General features: G+C 40.0%; 1 protein-coding gene across 6 annotated transcripts in view; it reads left to right on the forward strand.

The window, feature by feature from the left end:
* The window catches only part of CYYR1 (cysteine and tyrosine rich 1), a 200,473-nt gene that overhangs the window by 138,159 nt on the left and 40,682 nt on the right, over positions 1–21,632 (forward strand). For 3 of the 6 annotated variants that reach the window (XM_044939800.2, XM_044939790.2, XM_045165019.1), the window contains exon 4: positions 4,102–4,263. In XM_044939800.2, coding sequence (XP_044795735.2) covers positions 4,102–4,263 — 162 coding nt within the window. Of the gene's footprint in view, positions 1–4,101; positions 4,374–5,356; positions 5,377–10,364; positions 10,790–21,632 lie in introns of those variants that run through there. The other 3 variants (XM_044939794.2, XM_044939801.2, XM_044939789.2) reach the window with 3 other exon arrangements.

The raw sequence follows: 21,632 nt of genomic DNA on the forward strand, positions 1-21,632 counted from the left end.
AGGGCTTCTCTGCTGCTACTGTACTGCCTGGGACACCATTCTGCCCCAGCCATCCTGACGCACGCACGATGTGCAAGTATGAGGGCATTAACATCACCTGGGAAATCAGGTAACTTTAAGGCACATTCTACATGACTGATTAGAAGGTCTCCAGCATACAGTCTATTTATATCTACATTGTTGTTGTTTAGTCACTAAGTTGTGTCCAACTCTTTTGCATCCTCATGAACAAGCCCACCAGGCTTTTCTGTCCATGGGATTTTTCAGGCAAGAATACTGGAGTGGGTTGCCATTTCCTTCTCCAGGGGATCGTCTCTGCCCAGGGGTCGAACCCACATCTCCTGCATTGGTAAGTGTATTCTTTACCACTGAGCCACCTTGTATATGCAGCATAAAGTCTCTCTGGAAGAATCCCTAAAGAACTACTGACAGGGATTTTCCTACAGCGGTTAGGACTTCCCGCCATCACTGCTGAGGGCTTGGGTTTGATCCCTGGTCAGGCAACTAAGATCTCACAAGCCACATGGTACAACCAAAAATAGAAATAAAAGAACGAGTGGCATTGCTGTTTTCAGGAAATGAAACTGGGTGGCTGAAGAAGGATGGGGTGAAGAGAGAATTTTCAGTGAACATTCTTTTATGTCTTTTGAATTTTGAATCATGTAAACATAGTGGCTATTTAAGAATAAAACAGAATCTAAATTTAAATAAAATCATTAATGTGAGAACATCTTATTTGATGTAAGAATAAGAAGACCTAAATATCCAGATTGATTCCAGTCCTATAGATTGGGGGAAAAAATAGATTAGTTGTGGCAAGGTTGTCACATTAAGAAATTACCTTAAAAAGTCAAGCCTGTCATAGATTATCTGCTCATAAACGGGGCTTTTATAGAGGAAATAGCACTTTTAGTTCAGAAAGCAATCATCATATTATGTTGGTCACGTTTTAGACAGTACATGTCAGAAATGTTGGAATGAAACTTCTGGTTAGAAGATATTTCTGGTGACTTCAAATTGATTATATATCAAAAGTAAAGGAAAGGTATGTACCATACATACATCAGACTACTAAACTAACTGACAAAGGCATTTTACTTTTCTGTGATATTTTAGCAATAACCTTGGTCTAGAAGCACATTCAGGTGAATCCAGACAAATTCTGTGAGATCATTTCAGAGGAAGAATTCCTTGATTTTGTCAGATTTCTCAAAATGGCCCCACCTGCTTCTAGTTATATCAAACTTAGGCTACAAAACAGATTTTCATATCAAAAAATCTGGAAACTTTGTGTACCCTCACTAAGTCTATTATAAACACAGTGACTTCCTTAAGTGATAGTTTTTGCTACATTTGAAACAAGCATGAGAGATAAAAAACCTGTTTTATAGGAAGATTAATCCATGACATTTCCTATAATCAGTTCACCTAGTGAATTTAATTTTCTATTCACATAATCTGGATTTACAATGAAAACTTTCAGGAATATTTTTGCGCATAATACATAGTTACGATACCAACCAGGGTTCTTGGTCTTCCCCAAGCAAGAGACATTGACTACAGGCCAGACTAGAAATTCAGGTAAGACATTACCGCGGCTGCTGCACCAGCTGCAGGAGGGAGCAAAAACAACTAATAGGGTCCCTTCTCACTCCCCCTTGTTGTTTAATCGCTAAGCTGTATTCAACTTTTTCTGACCCCGTGGACTGCAGCACACAAGGCTTCCCTGTCCTTCCCTGTCTCCCAGAGATTGCTCAAATTCATGTCCAGTGAGTCGGTGATGCTATCTAATCATCTCATCCTCTGTCTCCCTCTTCTTTTGCCGTCGATCTTTCCAGCATCAGGGTCTTTCCCAATGAGTCAGCTCTCCGCATCAGGTGGCCAAAGTATTGGAGATTCAGCTTCAGCATCAGTCCTTCCAATGAATATTCAGGGTTGATTTCCTTTAGGATGGACTGGTTGGATCTCCTTGCAGTCCAGGGGACTCTCAAGAGTCTTCTCCAGCACCACAGTTTGAAAGCACCACATCTTTTGGCACTCAGCCTTCTTTACGGTCTAACTCTCACATCGGTACATGACTACTTTCCCCTCTTGGTGTTTCTTATGTGAGGTGAGGAGAGGGGTGTATCCAAAAGGTCAGGCTGGTGGTTTAGGTAGCTTGCCCACACCTTTGTGGTGTTGAGTGCAGGGGTCAAGCATAGTACCCTGCTTTTGCTCCTATATTCAGTTTTTGTTCCTGGCTCTTCAGAAGTGGCAGCTGGATTTTTTTTTTTTTTTTTTTATCTTTTGGTCCAGAATCTGCCCCAACTGTGCTTGTTATTTTTAGTCCCGCAGCTTCTCTGTATTTTGTTGCCCAGGTGCAAGCATGGCAGCACTGCAGTGAAGCGTCCCACGTCCCAGCCTGTCTCAGTGATAGTATTTGATGCTACTTTAGATAATCTTGCTAACTCCAATTCTTCCATTTTCATACATGGGAAAACTGAGGCTAGAAGATGGATTTGGCTTGCCTTCCTCCCACAGTATGACAACACAAGAAAACACATACAGGTCCTCAACCTCTATTCTGTCTATGCAGAAACGGTGCTTCTCATTTGCACAGGGAAAAACTATGAGCTGTGTTCTCCCTACTTTCTTTCTGTGCTTCATTGACTACATAGGGATTTATTCTTGATAAGATTACAAAATCAAATATGAGTTGGATCAAACTAAGGAAAATGATAAAACTAGGTATTTTTAAGCATAACAGCAAAGCAAAGGAACTACTATGCAATGTGACTACTTTAAAAATTATTCTGTTGGTTGCCATCCCAATGTTTACTCACAATAATTCATGGGAATTACTATCACATGTTAGGAGAAAGTATAATTAAGTTTGCCTGCTAGCATTGCACTACATAATAATAATCTGTTTATTCAGAAGCTCCACTTTGTCTTCCAAAGGTTGATTCAGGAGCTTCTTAATCTGACAAGATATGTTTTATTATGCTTTCCTTTGTAATGAATATTGGAATAGTTAATACAGCGACTGATTTTTTATTGAAAACAATATATTACCGAGAAAAACTTTTACTCCTTCTGAGAAAGCAATCTTCCAGTTCCAGTGTGGGCATATTAACCATCTAAATTTGATCTTCTCATGAAACTAACTTTTAATTGTCTTTAACAATACATGCTAGGTCTTATACTAGAGAAAAAAATAAGGTGACTATTTTAAGCTAAATACTTATTAAGTAGCAAAAGCAATGAACTTCACTTAGTTTGTATTTAATAGGCCTTATATTTACTGAAGCCTGAAACTCTGGTTATTACTACTTATATAACACTGAACTTGGGGCTTGCATAAAGACATGATAGAGGTGACATTAACCAAATTAAATAGAGAAAACGTCTCATGAGAGATTATCTATTCATCATCAAGGGATATTTTAGAACTCCCTAGAGATTTTTAATATTAAGGTTAGCTTCTGGGGTAATTCAGAAAAACTTCCTTAGAATTTTGAAGATGAACCATTCAATTTTGAAACATCAATTTCCCTTCCTGTAACTGAGGTTATTATGGAAGAAGACATTTTTAGTCCCACATATGTAGCTTCCGGACCCTGTAACAAATGTTTTCTTTCTTTACCACTCAAAACATCCATAGTTTTCCTGGGAACAGTAAGTGATTTTTTTGTTTTTGTTTTTTATAAAAAAAATAATATATATTTTTAAATTCCAAAGTAGTCAAGGCATTGTTTGGGCAAAGAAATCAACCAGTTCAACCCAAATTAAATCAATGATAGCATGTAAACAAAAACAGAATCCTGGGTGATGATATTTAATTATTTAACCCATCATTTAATAACTTCATTGGTTTGAGTGCCAAAATATGAATCTATATTTTCAACTTGAACCCAGATCTAACTTATTCTCAATCCAACCTTGAACAGGGCCAGATTAAATACCAAAGGGCTATTTCAAGGCTAGTCCGCTAGTGTCCATTTTAAGGAGTGAAGAATCTGGACTGTTTTTTTCTCCCAAACTCACCTGAAGCATTTTTAAAGTATAAACACATCTTATCCATGAACTTGTTCAAAACATCCTTCTGCTTGTGCTTCTCAGCAGCAGACAATTCCCCCTGGAACTACTCTGAACATGTTCAACATGATGGACCTGCCAATACACGGAATGAAAAATGTCAGACTGACCCTCCAGTTGGAATCGATCTGTTCTTTTCAACTTTGAAGTTTGAAGAGTTCTTTGTCATTTTCACTCACTCTGCAGGTATGGAATTCTCTCGTAACAGTTTATGGGGTCGAAGCTTTGGTGGATGTGCAGTATTCGATTTCTCTTCCTACTTGCAGGAATGCAAGGCCTGAATATGACTTACAGCCGAGGCAGTGACCAAAATGACAACATGTAGGAAAGAGTAAATTGACTGACCCCGAAGCTAAGTATCTGTCTCAGAGATTTACGGTAGGGACTTTAAAGAGATACCCAGGAGCCAAGAAGTACTGCTGGATTTCTTGAACTCATGGTGTTCTTCCTTTCAACCTACCTAAGAAACTAGAATTAAACCACTGCCTCATATCCTCTTCTACTACAGAAATGGTGGCAATGGTATTTATGCCATTAGTTCTTCACATTAATAATTGTCATAGAAACATTACACCGATATCCTTAGACTTCTATGGTACATTTTACCAGAAACGTGTGAAGATGGTTGAAGAAATCTAACTAAAAGAAGAACCGCTAGCCTATGTGTGATAAAAGCTCACTTTTTTTAATCCATTTTATTGTGATATAATTGACACACAGCACTGTGTAAGTTTAAGGTGTATAGCATAAAGATTTGACCTTCATATATTGTGAAATGATGTCCACAAGAAATGTAGTTCACATCCATCATTTCATACAGACAAAAAAAGAGGCAAAAAATGTTATTTTGATCATAATGAGAGCCCTTTGGATCTTTTCTAAAGGCCCTTGACAAGAGGAAAAGGGAAGAATCTTTAGGTGATGCAGAAAAAAATTGATGAGGCCAAGCAAAGAATTTGGGCTCAAAAAAATTGCATGCCCTTTGGGAGCTATACAAACTTGAGTTATTCAAGTCTTTCTGGCTCTCAATTTTATCATTTACACAATGAAAAATTAAATGACATCTAATTTCCATCTCAATTTTAAAACTCAGATTCTATGATGAGATATGTCAGTAAAAAGTGAATATTAGTTACTTCCCAAAATTATTTTTTAAATTACCACATTTCAGAAAGTACTACATTAAACATTTTGCATAAGGATTTGTTTTTTCATATTTAACCCTAAGCAACACTTGAGGAGGCATTTGACCAAGACTATCAAACACATTTTTTCATAGGATGACCAGCAGTTAAAACAGGACTCTCAGTTTTGCAACTCAGAGGCCCGTGTCCCAGGAATCCCCTAGGGCACAGGTAAGCCAGATCACCCTATGTCATGATCACCCTATATTAGTCCCTCTTTTCCAACCCCTCTGCAGCTCCTTCCTCCTACAAGAATCAGTCTCTTCAATTGACAGATTCAGTCCCAACCACTTACTGATTCAGTCCCAGCCAAGAAAACCTTCTATAAGGAACTGTAATTGAGAATTGTCTTGGTTCTGTTTCTCAGGCCCCATTTAATAAGCCTGGGAGAGCCTTGGCCAGCTGCTTGCCTACTGAGAACTTATTCTTGTATTGGTGGGAAATCCTGCTATAATAATCTGACCTCTCATCCACAGCCTTGACAACTTGCCATGCCCTTCTCCCACTTCCATGTGGGAGCAGTACCTGCTCCCTTGATGCAGGTATACAGTACCTGTATGCCTTGATGAAGATCTGAGTCCTTTTTTTGAAGTGATTTAACTTTCCACCTAAGAGCTCCCCTGATGGCTCAGTGGTAAAGAACCTACCTGCAGTGCAGGAGACTCAGGTTTGACCCCTGCAAGATCCCCTGGAGAAGGAAATGGAAACCTACTCCACCCATTCCAGTATCCAGTATGGATGTGAGAGTTGGACTGAAGAAAGCTGAGCACTGAAGAATTGATGTCTTTGAACTGTGGTGTTGGAGAAGACTCTTGAGAGTCCCTTGGGCTGCAAGGAGATCCAACCAATCAATCCAAAAAGGAAATCAGTCCTGAATATTCATTGGAAGGACTGATGCTAAAGTTGAAACTCCAATACTTTGGCCACCTGTTGTGAAGAACTGACTCATTGAAAAGACCCTGATGCTGGGAAAGATTGAAGGTGGGAGGAGAAGGGGATGACAGAGGATGAAATGTTTGGATGGCATTACCAACTCAATGGACATGAGTTTGATCAAACACTGGGAGTTGGTGATGGACAGGGAAGCCTGGCATGCTGCAGTCCATGGGGTCTCAAAGAGTCAGACATGACTGAGGAACTGAACTGAACTGACCAGTATTCTTGCATGGAAAATCCCATAGAAAATCCTACTTTCTGGTAGTTGCTTGGCCTGTGGAAGCATCATTGCAAACTTCACATGCCATTCTCCCTGCGTGCATGGGACCAAATCCCCCCATTTCATAAGGTCACCAATTATATGAGATTATGGGCTGCCTTAATGACTTCATTTTAACTTATTACCTCTGTAAAGACCTTGTCTTCAAATAAGGTCACATTCTGAAAGACTACTAGGGTTAAGATTTCAACATATCTTTTTAGGGGGCACAATTTAATCCACAGCACATGGCTTGAACATTTGTCACAAGTCATAGAACTGTGCACTCAAAATGTGTGCCGTATACTATAAAGTCAATTGTAGAAAAGCTTGACATCGATGAAAATTTGTGTTGTTGTCATTGAGAGTTATGTTTTATTCAGTGGGAATTTGTAGGGCCTCAAACCCAGGAGGCAGCATCTCATGTAACCCTGAGAGACTGCTTCAAGGAGGTGAAGGGAACAGGAGTTTTGCAACAAAAGGCAGAGAGTCTGAACATCAAAAGATTATTGTTAATTAAAGAAGATCAGATATGTCAGGCTAAGAAATTTAGCGCTTTTCTATACATGGGAAGATGCAGAAGTCTGGGCTCACTGATATCATTTCTTTGATAAGCACCTCAGCTATCTGAAGTCAGTATCCTGTGTTTTCACATTGTGAGCATCCTCAGGGGAAATCTGACATGTAAAATGCATATTAGAGAAGAGAAATCGCCCTCTGTCTCTGAATACAATAGTGCATTATAAGGCAAATCTTGATTTTGTCCTGCATTTTCCCCAACTATATTAAACCCAGCATATTAAACTCAGCAAATAGATAACTCTTCTCCCATTCTTCCTCATGCAAGAAATTAACCAGCTCCTACTGAATGTTGCTTATACCTTACATAATTCAAGTGATTTCTTAATGAAGAACTGATTTTTTAAATATAAGGATATAAATACAGAGTGGCAAAAATTTAGGATTCCAAGTGATTTTAAAACTTCTTACTTTGGTCTTGTCAGTGGAGTGCAGTGTTGAAGAGTATATTTTTTCAGTGGGATGAAATCTCACACTGTAATAAATTGATATCAACTTTATAAACCAAAGACTTGTAAAGTGAAAAACTATCGTAAAGGTCAAAAAGAATACCCTCGTTTTTGGAGATATGGAGAGGTTTGTGCTGTGCCCAAGATCACACAGCTAGAGACTGGAAACCACATTTCCTGAAACTCAACTCAGAACCTTTCCAAGCTCCGGCTCTGTCTACACTCAGTTCTTGCTATTTTCCGTGTGAAATGCAAAAGAGAGAAAGAAGAGTCTAACACAACTACCACAGGAAAGGGAGGACAAAATTTCATGTCCAAGAAAGTAAAGCTCTAATTGCTTTGTTCATGGCAAATAGATGGGGAAACAGTGGATGACTTTATTTTGGGGGGCTCCAAAATCACTGCAGATGGTGATTGCAGCCATGAAATTAAAAGGGGCTTCCTCTTGGAAGGAGTTATGACCAACCTAGGCAGCATATTAAAAAGCAGAGACACTACTTTATCAACAAAGGTCTGTCTAGTCAAGGCTATGGTTTTTCCAGTGGTCATGTATGGATGTGAGAGTTGGGACTATAAAGAAAGCTGAGTGCTGAAGAATTGAGGCTTTTGAGCTGTGGTGTTGGAGAAGACTCTTGAGAGTCCCTTGGACTGCAAGAAGATCCAACCAGTCCATCCTAAAGGAGATCAGTCCTGGGTGTTCATTGGAAGGACTGATGCTGAAGCTGAAGTTCCAATATTTTGGCCACCTGATGTGAAGAGCTGACTCATTTGAAAAGACCCTGATGTTGGGAAAGACTGAAGGCAGGAGGAGAAGGGGACGACAGAGAATGAGATGGTTGGATGGCATCACCGACTCAAAGGACATGAGTTTGGGTAAACTCTAGGAGTAAACAGGGAGGCCTGGAGTGCTGCGGTTCATGGGGTGGCAAAGAGTCGACACGACTGAGCAACTGAACTGAACTGAATTGCTTTGTATGTTAAAAATGCAAGAATAAAAAAACCAAAATTCAATAAATTGTCTTATTATGTTTTTATTGTGGATATGCAGTTTTTCCCGAAATTTCTGTCATGAGGAGTTGATGTGTAAAGGCTTGAAAAATACAGATAATTCTGTCTTAAATGGTGCTACATCTACAATTTAAGTATATTTGTAAGAGTTCATACATGTACATGCATGCATGCCCAGTTGTGTGGGACTCTGTGACCCCATGGACTGTAGTCTGCCAGGCTTCTCTGTCCGCAGAATTTTCCAGGCAAGAATACTGGAGTGGTTGCCATTTCCTCCTCCAGGGAATCTTCCTGACCCAGGGACTGAACCCCTGTCTCCTGTGAGTCTCCTGCGTTTCAGACAGATTCTTTACTGGACTGGTTAATTAAAATACACTCTTATTTCTCTTAGAATGATAGAAAGTTTTTTGCTTTAAACCTAGTGAAGACATAGAGAAAGAATGTCATAATCATTTACTACTTAAAGCAAAGTGAAATTATTTTGCTTCATTAAATAATATTTTTAATCAAAGAGGCATAGTTACTGCAAAATAAATTATCTGAAGATCTAGTAATTTGAGATGTGATCTCTATGTGATTCATATATCACACACACACAGATATATTTGTATTCATTCTTTCATTTCTTAATTCATTTATTCAACAAAAATTTGTTGAGCACTTATTATGGGCCTGTCTCTCTACCACTAGGTTTAAAACATAAAAATACAAAATGTTCTTTCTGTTTCCTTATCAGAAATAGTTACTTAGACGGTAACAACTGTTAGAACAAGATAACTCCAGGCCATCTGTCAAATGTTTACCATTATCAAAAGTCTTCCTGGAGGGAGTTGCTACTTTGGCTCACCTTACCAGCAGTAATTTAATTTTTCCAAGTTTCAAAGTGTTCTAAATGCCTCAGACACAGCAGAGAAATAAAATAAGATCCCTGACTCTGGTAAGTTTACATGCCATTGGAAGAAACAAACAAACAAAAAAAACAAATAAATATATAACATAACATCAAGTAGTTCAGAGTTCAAGAAGAACAATGAGTGTAGTAGAAAGACAGGGAGAATGTGGTATGCTGGGGTGGAGGGGGGGGCGACTTGTCAGGGGGCACTGCTATTCAAATAAGATGGTCCAGAAAGTCCTTTCTGAATAGATGACATTTGTACAGAGACCCAAATAAAATAAAAGCAAGGCTGTATATATCTTGGGGGAAAGCTGTTTAGTCAAAGGAAACAGCAAAGGCAAAAATGTGATAGAAACATATTTAGTATATTAAAGCAAGGAGATGAGTTACAGCAAGGAGACCAGTGTGGCCAGCTTTCATGGAAAGGGGGAACGTGAGAGAAAATGACTAAGAAATGTAGACCTTTGTCTTTGCATTTTAGAGTCACTGTGATGTGAGTGTTCTGGAGGGTTCTGGAATAAGAAAGGGCACAATCTGATTGGCTTGCTTTGTTTTCTGTATGCAAATTAGGCTCTAGGAGAACAAGAGTAGGAGATGAGTTGTAAGGCTTTTTGGTGGCTGTCCAGGTGAAAGCTTGGACAAGGTTGATAATGATGAAGCATGGCTGAATTTTTGACATATTTTGGAAGTAGAGCTAAAGGATTTACTAGAGTATTCTGGGTATAAGGAAAAGAAATGTGACAGTTGGGGCTGAGTAACCGAGTAAATGGTGGTATCTATCACTGAAATGGGCAAAACTGGAAAGAGGAAGACATCAGGGTCCAGCTCAAGGGCATTGGTAAGTTTGAGATGCCCACTAGACATCTAAATGGAGATGTCAAATAGTTCCACACTTGAGTCTGGAGTTCAGGGAAAACTCACAGCTAGAAATAAAGATTCAGGAACCACCATCCTATTGACAATTTTTAAAACCACAGGATTGCATGAGAGCAACTAAGAAAGGCGTGTCAATTGGAAAAGAGGAGGGCCAAAGACTGAATCCTCAACATTTTATAGACCTGAAAGAGGAGGAGGAGTCTGACAAGGAATGGCCAAAGGAGAATCAGGAAACCTGGAGAATGTGGGATTCAGGAAAACAGCAGAAGAAAATGTATCAAGATGGAAAAAATGATCAATTGAGTCAAAAGTGTTGAGAGAACAAGGTAAGGACTAAACGCTGATCACATGGAGATGAAGATGGGGCTAAGACCTTGACAACTCAGCCGGTATTAGTGATCTCCATGAATACTAGCAGTGAATCCTGAATAAAGTAAGTGGGAGAGGGAACGGAAGGTAATGATAATGTAGCCAACACGTAGTAGAAATATTTGCCAAGAGTTGCTCAGGGGGGCGCCAGTAGTAAAGAACTGTCTGCCAATACAAGAGACATAAGAGATGTGGGTTCAATCCCTGGGTCAGGAAGATCTCCTGGAGGAGGGGATGGCAAATCACTTCAGTACTCTTGCCTGAAGAATCATCCCCAAACCATAGCCAGACCCATGGAAAAATTATCTTCCATGAAACCGGCCCTGGTGCCAAAAATGTTGGGGACCACTGCAAGAACAGAGATCGGTGGTAGGAACTAGAGGAGAAACCCTTTCATATAGTCAGATTTTCTAGTTATAACTATAAAATAGCTTCTGCCCTACAAACAATTTCATGTTGCTGGGAGTTTCTACATACACAGGCCTTTTCTTAAACTATAAATTTTAATTTTCTTATTGGCTATGGTAAAATAAATTTGAGTTCAGGATGCACTTTTGATATCTGCAAATGTTCAGCAGGAAAAACTGCTGAGAAATGTAAAGCAATATTTAGTTTCATTTAAGCCACCCAGCCAACTCCAGGAGTTGGTGATGGACAGGGAAGCCTGGTGTGCTGCAGTCCATGGGGTCACAAAGAGTTGGACACGACTGAGCAACTGAACTGAACTGAAAGCCACCCAGCATCTGAGAGTTCTTCTGAATTTCCCAGAGGATATAACCATGTACATGCACACCAAAACTCAATAAATACTAGTTAGATTGAATTTGACACCACCAAATTCAGAGAAATTAAGAGTTAAAGAAATACCAAAACAAAATAACTGAGGTTGCCTGCAGATGAAGATTCTGCCAAGAAATCTTAAAGACCACTTTCATAAAATGTGGTACAAAGTTGAAGCAATTATGTGGGCAATTTGGATAAGATACATCAAAATAAAATTTGGGAAAGCTAGATAAAGCTGGACAAATTAATCAAATCACCCAACTGAAAGAGCGATGGATGGGGGCAATTTCTCATATTCTTATTTTATCCCTTGTGTTTTATATAACAGAAATAAGGACTGAGCTCTTTCCAAAATGTTATATTAATTCTCCCTGTAATCATTAGAGATTTTTTTCCCCCTGAGTTGGGCAGTATTCACAAGATCATTTCCTTTAATTAGAATGATTTTGACTGTATGCTCTGGGTCAAACATCTCTTCACTGTGCACTCAAGACTCCATCCTCAGGAGAGGAGAGACAGCCTCATGTCTCCAGAGTGAGACCACCCCTCCCTGCCCTTCATACATGATTCAGGAGGCCTGAATTATGGGCTAATTATATGGGTCAACTCAAGAAGCTCTAACTCCTAAGTGACCTTCATTGCTTCTAACCACCCCCATCTTGTCATATCCCTGGCTCTGTTCCAGTCCCTGACTCTGTCCTGAAACTCTTCTGCGTGCCCTCTGGGACTCGAGCCAGACATACTCAAAACATCCAATCACTTCAACTCTCCTCTGGGGCTTTACTGCCCTTCCTAAAGAAAGAGAAAGAAAGAAAGAGAAGTTGCTCAGTCATGTCCGACTCTTTGCCACCCCATGGACTGTAGCTGACCAGGCTCCTCCACCCTTGGGATTTTCCAGACAAGAACACCGGAGTGGGTTGCCATTTCCTTCTCCAGGACTGCCCTTTCTAGTCCAACAGATAACTGGATTGCCCCAAGGGCAAGCTGACCCTCAAATCCCCTCAAGAGGTGGTGACTTTCTCCCCCCACCTCATACCCTGAGCAGGGAGCTAAAGAAAAGTCTTCCTGGGTTTTCACTTCTATGGCAGTCTATTCTTCTTAAAGACCTAGCTTTGCATTCCTCTTGTATCTCAAAAACCTTAGCATCCAGCTCACTGCCTTTCCCTCTCCATTTCTCTTTTTTTTAATATTTACTCATTTGTCTGAGTTGGTCTTAGTTACAGCATGTGGGATCTTTAGTTTCAGCATGTAGGATCTAGTCCCCTGACCAGGGATCAAACCCAGGCCCCCATGCCTTAGGAGTGTGGAGTCTTAGCCACTGGACCAGTAGGGAAGTCCTGGTCCCAATGATATCTTTATTCATATTAATGACGTTCCCAGTAGCCCAACTCTTCGCTCATGAAATGCCTCTCCGCCATAATCTTGATCTGAACAGTTGCTCAATCACAGACTCCCCTGGTCATAACACAGATCCTGTCAAAATGAATAAATGCAACTCCTCCTTAACCTCAATTTCAAAAATTCTATTCTCTAACAAACAACTATCCTGCTGCTCCAATAAAAAAAAAAAAACTTCATTCCTTTAACTCCGCCCCCTTTCCACTCACATTTCTCAGGTCTTCCTTTTCCCTTTGACCCAAACTTAAACACCATGTCAGTCATTGTAAACCCTCCCCAGTGAACACTCTCAATCTCTTGCTCCACTTGATCTCTGCAACTAAATGGGGCAAGAGTAAAATGCAGGGCGTGGGGAGGACATGCTGGTTGGTCTCATTTTAAATTCATGGCTTCCGATTTCAAGTGGTCTCTGTTCCTGCCCCCAAATTATGCCACATTCCCTTAGAACACCTACTCTGTCACTTACTAAATGACCATAAGATACCTTCTCCTCTATCCTGGACTTTCCTGGTCACTCAGATGGTAAAGAAGCTGCCAGCAATATAGGAAATGGGGGTTCGATTCCTGGGTTGGGAAGATCCCCTGGAGAAGGAAATGGCAACCTACTCTGGTATTCTTGCCTAGAGAATTCCATTTACAGAGGGTCCATGCGGTCACAAAGAGTCGGACATGACTGAAGCACCTAACACTTTCTTTCCTCTATCCTGAATCTTTGATGACATTGTTCCAACCTTTCATCACACTCTCAAATAATACACTTTCTTTTCACTTCACTGAGAATATTCAGATCATCAGATGAGAACTTCCTCAAGTTGACCTACCTACCTTCATTGGCCTCCACACACTATAATTTTCTCCTGTTACTATGATCAGTGATCCTGAGAGAGTGGTCCCCTGCACAGTAGGATCAGTATCACCTGGGATATTAGGAATGTAAATTCTCAGATGGACTCAGACCTACTGAATCAGAAACTCTGGAGGTGGAGCCTAGCAATCTGTATTTTACCAAGTCCTTGGAGTGACTTTGGCACATGCTAAAGCTTAAGAGCCATCTGGGAAACATTTTGCTTAAAAGTCCTCCCCCAGAAACTGTTTTTAAATTTTAGGGGATAAGAGATGGACAGCAGAAGGTGTAAAAACTCCTCTAAGTGATTCTAATGGGAAGTTTTGAAAATCACTGCTATGACTCAATGGTCAACACACATACCTAAGGACAACCTTTCAATATGATCAATAGCTTCCTCTACCCTTGCCTCCTCAAAGACTTTTCTCCAGCAATTTCTTCTTCTTTCTCTCTCTCTCTCTCGCATCTTTGATTTCTTTTCTCTGCTAGAGCATTCTTATCTCCCTAAAACACTCTATTCTACCTCTTGCTAAAAAAACAAAAAAATTCTCTTGACTTTATCTCCAGTTACTGCCCTATTTTTCTATTTATCTTTATAGCAAAACATTTTTTAGAATGGGATCTTTTTGACACTTTTTGATACAAAGCACTATTGAGAGACACCTATACTAATTATTTCCAATGCATATCTTTCCATTCCCATTCTTATTAAACTCAGTCTAATCAGCTTGTTGCCCCACTATCCTAGGAAATCTGGACTGGCCAAAGACAATAATTACCTCCATGTTACTCAAGCCAATGGTAAAGTCTCAATCCTCATTGCACTTGATTTATCAGCAGAAGCTGACACTGTTGAGCCTTCTCTCCCACTGGAAACACTTCCTTCATTCTGTTTTCAGGAAACCATCTCCTCTTCTTTTATCTTTTTCCTCCCTGTCTTGCTGGCAACTCCTTCTCTGTCTCCTTTGTTGATTTCTCCTTAGTGTTAGAGTCTCCAGACCCATCTTTGGTCCCCCTTTCCTGTCTTTCCACACTCACTCCCTTGGTGATCACATCTCATTTAATAAATTTAAAGACCATCCAACACTAACATCTACAAAATTGCTATCTCCCAGTAAGACCTTGCTTCTAAACTCAAGACTGATAAAGCCATCTATCTGTTTACCATGACACCTCAGACTTAAGTGAACTCAACTTCAGACTCAACTGAACTGAACAGACACCTCAGACTCAACATGTCCTAAACTGATTGCTAAGCTTTCCTCCAAACGTGCTGCTCCTTCCACAGTTTTCCCCATCTCAACCAATGGCCACTTTGTCCTTCCAGCAGAAGTCATCCTTTGTTCCTTGCCTTCTCTCTTTGGTTCACACACACATACCCTATTCAGTCTGCCAGCAAATCCTGTTTGCTCTACTTTTCAAATTTATTTGGAAATTCAGCATTTTTTATCACCTTCCCTGCATCCATCTATAAACTATCATCTTTCTTGCCTGAATTAGGCAACAGCATCCTCACTGGTCTCACGAGTCCATCCTTGTCTCATCACAGTCTATTATTAATTAGCCCAGCATCCAGAGAGGTGCCTTTAGGATATCTCAGCCCTGGTCACCTTTTCACACAGAGCTGTCCAACAGTAAGAGCGAAGGACTTGACATGTCCCAACAGTGCCATCCAGTTCACCTCCAATGTTTCTGGGAACAGAGCAGGGAAAGAGGGTCTGGGGTGGAAGTGGACTGAAGACATTTGGCGTGAGCTCTGAGGCCAGATCCTGGCTGACATGAAGAGGAATAACAAGGACGTCCCGGTGATTACGGAGGAGTGATTTTGAATACAAGGTTAACAGAACTTGAAAATCTTGCCCAGTTTTAGTAATGCAATCTGTTTAGCTTTATCCAAACCCAAGTGAATCTTTAGAGATTTAATTGAGTTTCACCACTGATGACTTAAGATTCCTATTCAAATAGGTAAAGTCTAGCAAGACAGAATGCCTTCACATCGCACATTTAAAGTGAATGTTATAAATGTTATAAAGCCTATAAATCATTTCAGTTGCTTAATTAGACATAAAGCCAGATCTCAGAAATGTATAGCAGAAACAACTTTAGTCTGAGATATGTGATTAGTCAGTGTTTTCTATCTGCTGGCAGTATACTGATCCTTCATTTTGTGAGTTTGTAGGCGAAAGTAATTTTAACTCAAGTAATTTTTCATGGATGAATTCTCAGCACGTCAGTGCCCTTATTCTTGGCATGTGGAAAAGCCCAAAGTCCTGCATTTCTCTCAGCCTTTGGATCTATAATTTGCTTTATAATTTTCTTGCTCCCTTAGTTCATCTTCCCCTCATTGAAATTAGAAAATTTTATTCTTTTGTGAATGAAGCCCTCTTGACACCAACTTACCCTAAATGCAGGTAGATAACCCATAAATAATTTAAAGTTAAAAGAGCTGTCACTCTGAGGATTTCACTTGAATCTTGTTCTTAGAAGCATCCTTTCATGTGAGGATCTGAGCACTTTTTTACCAACATTATTGGATGATGATACCTGACAGTCTTCCTGCAGGTACCTAGGCCTGCTTTGAAAGCCTCTACCTCTGCCTTAAGCCTGCCAAGAGGACTCCATTGTTTCCAGAGAAATAAAACGATGCTTTGTAAAGTTTTTCCATTGTGGTGGGTGATATCCTTCCATTGACCCGCTGGAATGTCTTTTATACTCTGGTAGAAAAGTAGGACACAATTAAAGTAGGCATTATCTAAAGTCGACTCCCATTTCACATACCAAAATCAAGTTTACAAATATAAACTGATGTGGCACAACAATTATTCTCCTTCAATTCACAGGAGGATCCATAACTCCGCAATTTATTATAATGGGATGTGTTTACTTGGTAGAGATCTGAATGTGACAATCTGAAATGGATATTTAATATGGACCTAATTGCTCCACAGGTAAAATTAGGTGCCATTCCCTTCTCCAGGGGACCTTCCCGACTCAGGGATCGAACCCAGGTCCCCTGCATTGCAGGCAGATTCTTTACCATCTGAACCATGAGAGAAGCCCTCATAATAACTTATATTTCTTTTCTGATTAAGAAGTCACTTTTTAAAATAATTTTTATTTTTGGCTGCACTGCCAAATCTTCATTACTGAATAGGCTTTTCTCTATTTGCAGTGAGCAGAAGCCACTCTCTAGTTGCAGTGCCCAGGCTTTGCATTGCAAAACGAGAGAAGCAAAAGCTTCTCTCGTTAAGAGCACGGGCTCTAGGGCACTTGCGTTTCAGGAGTTGCAACGTGTGGGCTCAGCAGTTTCGGCTCAATAGTCATGGCACTCGGGCTTAGTTGCTCCGTGGTATGTGGAATCTTCCCGGATCAGGGCTCAAACTCATGTCTCTTGCATTGGCAGGCATATTCTTTATCACTGAGCCACCGGGAAATCCCAGTCACGTTTATTTATTGTTAGAAATGTGGAATACATGTAAATGCAAACGAGTCCCACGTGGCAGTCATGGAGATGCATCACTCAGATGCCTGTTCGAAGAAGGAATCATTGCCCAACCTCCAGGAACGTGCCTGGCTGACCACCTCCAAATGTTATCTCCTTCGGTAGGCATCCACCTCAGGTTCCCAAATGAAGTCCTGCTTATCTCAGGGCAGCCCCCAAACAGGAACCAAGTAAGGCCATGGTGGCCAAATTTATGGCAACCAAAGTCAAGGAAATGGTTGTCACTCTGCCTTCCAATACAGGGGGCATGGGTTTGCTACCTGATCAGGGAACTAGATTTCACATGCTGCAACTGAAAACCCCATGAGCCACAACTAAATAAATATTTTAAAAATAATAAATTTTAAGAACTAACCACGGATTAGCCATCTCTGCCCAAAGCACCCCCTTCTAATGGGCTGTCTTTGCTCCTAAACTGCTGCTGGCCTGGGATAGACTGTCTACAACACAATCTGACAGTTCCCTTGCTTAATATTCCTTCCTCCCTTTTTTCCCCCACCAGTGTTAACCCCAATAATTCATTTTTTATTTGATTGAGGTCAAATAATACACATAACATAAAATTTACCTTATTAGCCCTTTTAAAGTATACAGTTAAGTATCACTCAAATTGTTGAGACTGAAATTCTGTACCCCTTTAACAACTTCCCATCCGACCCTCCCCTGACCCTGGCAAGCACGCTTCTGCTTTGTGTTTCTATGAATTCGACAACTTTAGAACAGTGTCCCCAACTTCTTGGTGCCAGGGATTGGTTTTGTGGAAGACAATTTTTCTATGGACCGAGGTAGGGGGTCGCAATGGTTTCGGGATGATTCGTACATGTTACATTTTTATGCATTTTATTTCTGTTATGATTACATCAGCTCCACCTCAAATCATTAGGCATTAGATTCTGGAAATTGGAGACCCATGTTCTAGATGACTTCATGTAAACAGAATCACACGATATTTGTCTTTTTGACAAATACAGAGTATAACATCCTCAAGGTTCAAGAATGTGTCACAATTTCAATCCTTTCTTAAGGCTGAATAATATTACATTGTATGTATTAACAATTTTGTTCATCCTTTCATTTGTTCATCCAACTCAGGTTGCTTACACCTTTTGCCTATTATAAATAAGATTGCTATAAGGGACTACCCCCAGTGGTCCAGTGGCTAACACTCCACCTTCCAATACAGGGGGCATGGGTTTGATACCTGATCAGGGAACTAGATTTCACATGCTGCAACTAAAGATCCCATGAGCCACTACTAAATAAATATTTTAAAAATAATTTTAAAATTAAATGAATAACACTGCTATGGACATGGGTACGTAAATACATCTTTGAGACATGCTTTCAATTCTTTTGGACATGTTTCTGGAAATGGAATAGCTAGATCATGTGGTAAAGATATTTTTAGGTTTCTGAGGAAATACCATATTGTTTTGCATTCCCCACGGCAAATGTTAAAGATTTTACTTCCTCCACATTCTCATCAACACTTGTTATCTTTTAATTTTATTTTTTGATAGCAGCCATCCTAATGGATTCAAGGTAGTATCATGCTGTGATTTTGATTTGCACTTCCTTAATGATTAATGATGTTGAGTACCTTTTCACATGCTTATTGGCCATTTGTACATCTTCTTTGGAGAAGTGTCTATTTAAGTCCTTTGTCCATTTTTTTTTAGTTGGATTATTTGGGGGGTTTGTGGTTGAGTTGTAGTTGTTTATATATTCTAGATATAAACCTCTTTTCAAATATAGAGTTGGGAAATATTTCCTCCCATTTCACCAGTTATCTTTTCACTTTGTTGACTGTGTCCTTTGATGCACACATGTTTTTAATTTTGATACAGTCCGATTAATCTATTTTCATTTTTGTTGGCTGTGCTTTTGGTGTTGTATCCAGGAAATCATTGTCAAATCTGACGTTATCAAGCTTTTCCTCTTTTTTATTCTAAGAGTTTCATAGTTTTAAGTCTTATATTCAGGTCTTTGATCGTTTTGAGTTTAACCTTTTAGTGTGTGGTATGAGATAGGGGTCTAACTTCATTCTTTTGCATGTGGATATGAAGTATTCCTAACACCATTTGTTAAATCCTAATAGTCCTTCTGCACTCCCAACTTTGTCAGTGTCTGCTTCCCAGATAACCCAGTTAGCACATCCCTGTATCAGAGGTAGTGACTGCTAAGGTTCTGTATCTATCCTCCCAGTCCTTCACTATCTCTCCTCTTTCTCTCTCCCTACCACACACACACACACCCTCTTCATACTGCTGTATATACTGCTCTTTAAACACAATGATATGTATATGTTTCTGTTTTCATTAGATATTTTCAGCACCATTAAGTTTAAAAACTCTATAGTGACTCATTGTGTGGAGGCACCATTATATGCTTAAAGAAAGTGAAGTCGCTCAGTCGTGTCTGACTCTTTGCGACCCCATGGACTGTAGCTTACCAGGCTCCTCCTTCCATGGGATTTTCCAGGCAAGAGTACTGGAGTGTGTTGCCATTTCCTTCTCCAGGGAGTCTTTCTGACCCAGGAATCGAACTCGGGTCTCCCGCACTGTAGGCAGACGCTTTACCATCTGAGCCACCAGGGGAAGTCCTTATCTGCTTAAGCAATACATTATTTTAATGACCATATTTTAAAAGATTTCTTCTTTTTTTTTTTTGAAAACATCATGTTTCCTTTAAAAGATTGACCTGTGAAAAAGTATATGCTTGAATTCTAGAAAGAAAACTGTTCAAAACATATGACTATTGTTTCAATTATTATTTTCTTTCTTCCTTTACAGACTTTTGTGTAAAATCCATAAAAATGAATATCTAGGCTTCCATACCTTAACTAAAAATAGAATTCACTACAACCTTCCTATCATAAACCAGGAGATCTAAAAATGAACTTCATCCAGTCTGGTTGGAACTGATGGGATTTTAATTCCTTGACGCACAAGATGCCCTGGGATGGCCAAGCTACTTAGTGCTTCTTTTTTTTTTTTTAACTTATTATTTTTTTTAATTTTATTTTATTTTTAAACTTTACATAATTGTATTAGTTTTGCCAAATATCAAAATGAATCCGCCACAGGTATACATGTGTTCCCCATCCTGAACCCTCCTCCCTCCTCCCTCCCCATACCATCCCTCTGGGTCATCCCAGTGCACCAGCCCCAAGCATCCAGTATCGTGCATCGAACCTGGACTGGCAGTGCTTCTTAGTGCTTCTTTTATTGTATTTGACCTCAAGTCTGACCAATGCTAAGATACCCATTCTCCAGCAATCTCCAAGCTCTCTTTGTCTTGGATCTCCTTGGTCTAACTCCAAGAGTTTACTGACTTCACTGGCGGCTAAAACTCTGAAAGGTTCCTGTTAATAACAGCAGGGCAGAAGTAACTATAGGCAGAGCGACGCCATGGAAGACAGGAAACCAAGTTGCCTCCTGGCCTTCCACTAGCTCTGTAACTCTAGTTACATCACTAACACATTCTCAGCTGTGTTTTCCCCATCTCTAAGTTAGCAATTGTAATCACCTTCTGCTCAAAATTGTTATGAGCTGCAAATAAGGTAATAAGGGAAGTAACTCATAGAGGATATGATAAATTTTTTCATTGTTTTTCTTAATAATTAACGAGTGTGGAGCAAGTGTGTAACCAGCAAGTTCAGTTCCCTGGGCTTCTTGAGGAAACGAGGGCAGGCAAATCTCAGTGTTCACAGGTACCAAGCAACTTCACTCATCACAGCTTGCTACATGTTTGTCAAGCTGAGTCAAGGCTTCCAAACACTACTCACTGATGAGCTGATCTGCAGGTTTCAGTCAACCGCAGCTTTCTAACCACCACTGAGTATCTGCAACAACGAGCAATGAAGATTTTGTTGAGTCCTCAGACATTCAGGGGTGCCCTGCAGGTCTAAGTCCTTCTCATGGAAATAGAGGTTCCAGGGAGGGTTGGCAATCCCCTGGAGGAACAAGAAAATTCCATTTGTTCCAGGCCATTTGATACTGTCTAAGAGAGATGTCACTAAAACTCAGAAGTGAAGGAAGTGCAGACTGCCTTCCTGACTCTCGGGAAAAGTTAGCTCCACCATAAAAGTACCAAAGGGCAGAGCCAACCTGGAATTCTACATCCTCCAGCATCTTCAGTCTCTGAGGTATAAAAAACAACTCCATCTGAGGACGTTTCCACATCCATTTGACTCCTCTTCACTCCCTCCCCCACCCACCTCCATTGCAATCAAATGCTTCTGAAATTAATGGACTCCAATGGATTTTGAATACAGAGATGAAGAGAACGTTCACTATGGTCCCTTTCTGTGATTATAAGTGCCCATGACTCTACTTTAGTCAAGAAAGGAAGAAGCTGTTTTCTGCTTCCTGTATTGAAACACCTGAAATATGACCCTGTTTAATCTTTCAATCAAAAGGAACTAAAACTGGAATCAAGGATTCAGTCTGCTTCTGAGGGAAGGATCAAGAC

This window comes from Bubalus bubalis, chromosome 1 (assembly GCF_019923935.1).
Source record: "Bubalus bubalis isolate 160015118507 breed Murrah chromosome 1, NDDB_SH_1, whole genome shotgun sequence".
Lineage (NCBI taxonomy): Eukaryota > Metazoa > Chordata > Mammalia > Artiodactyla > Bovidae > Bubalus > Bubalus bubalis.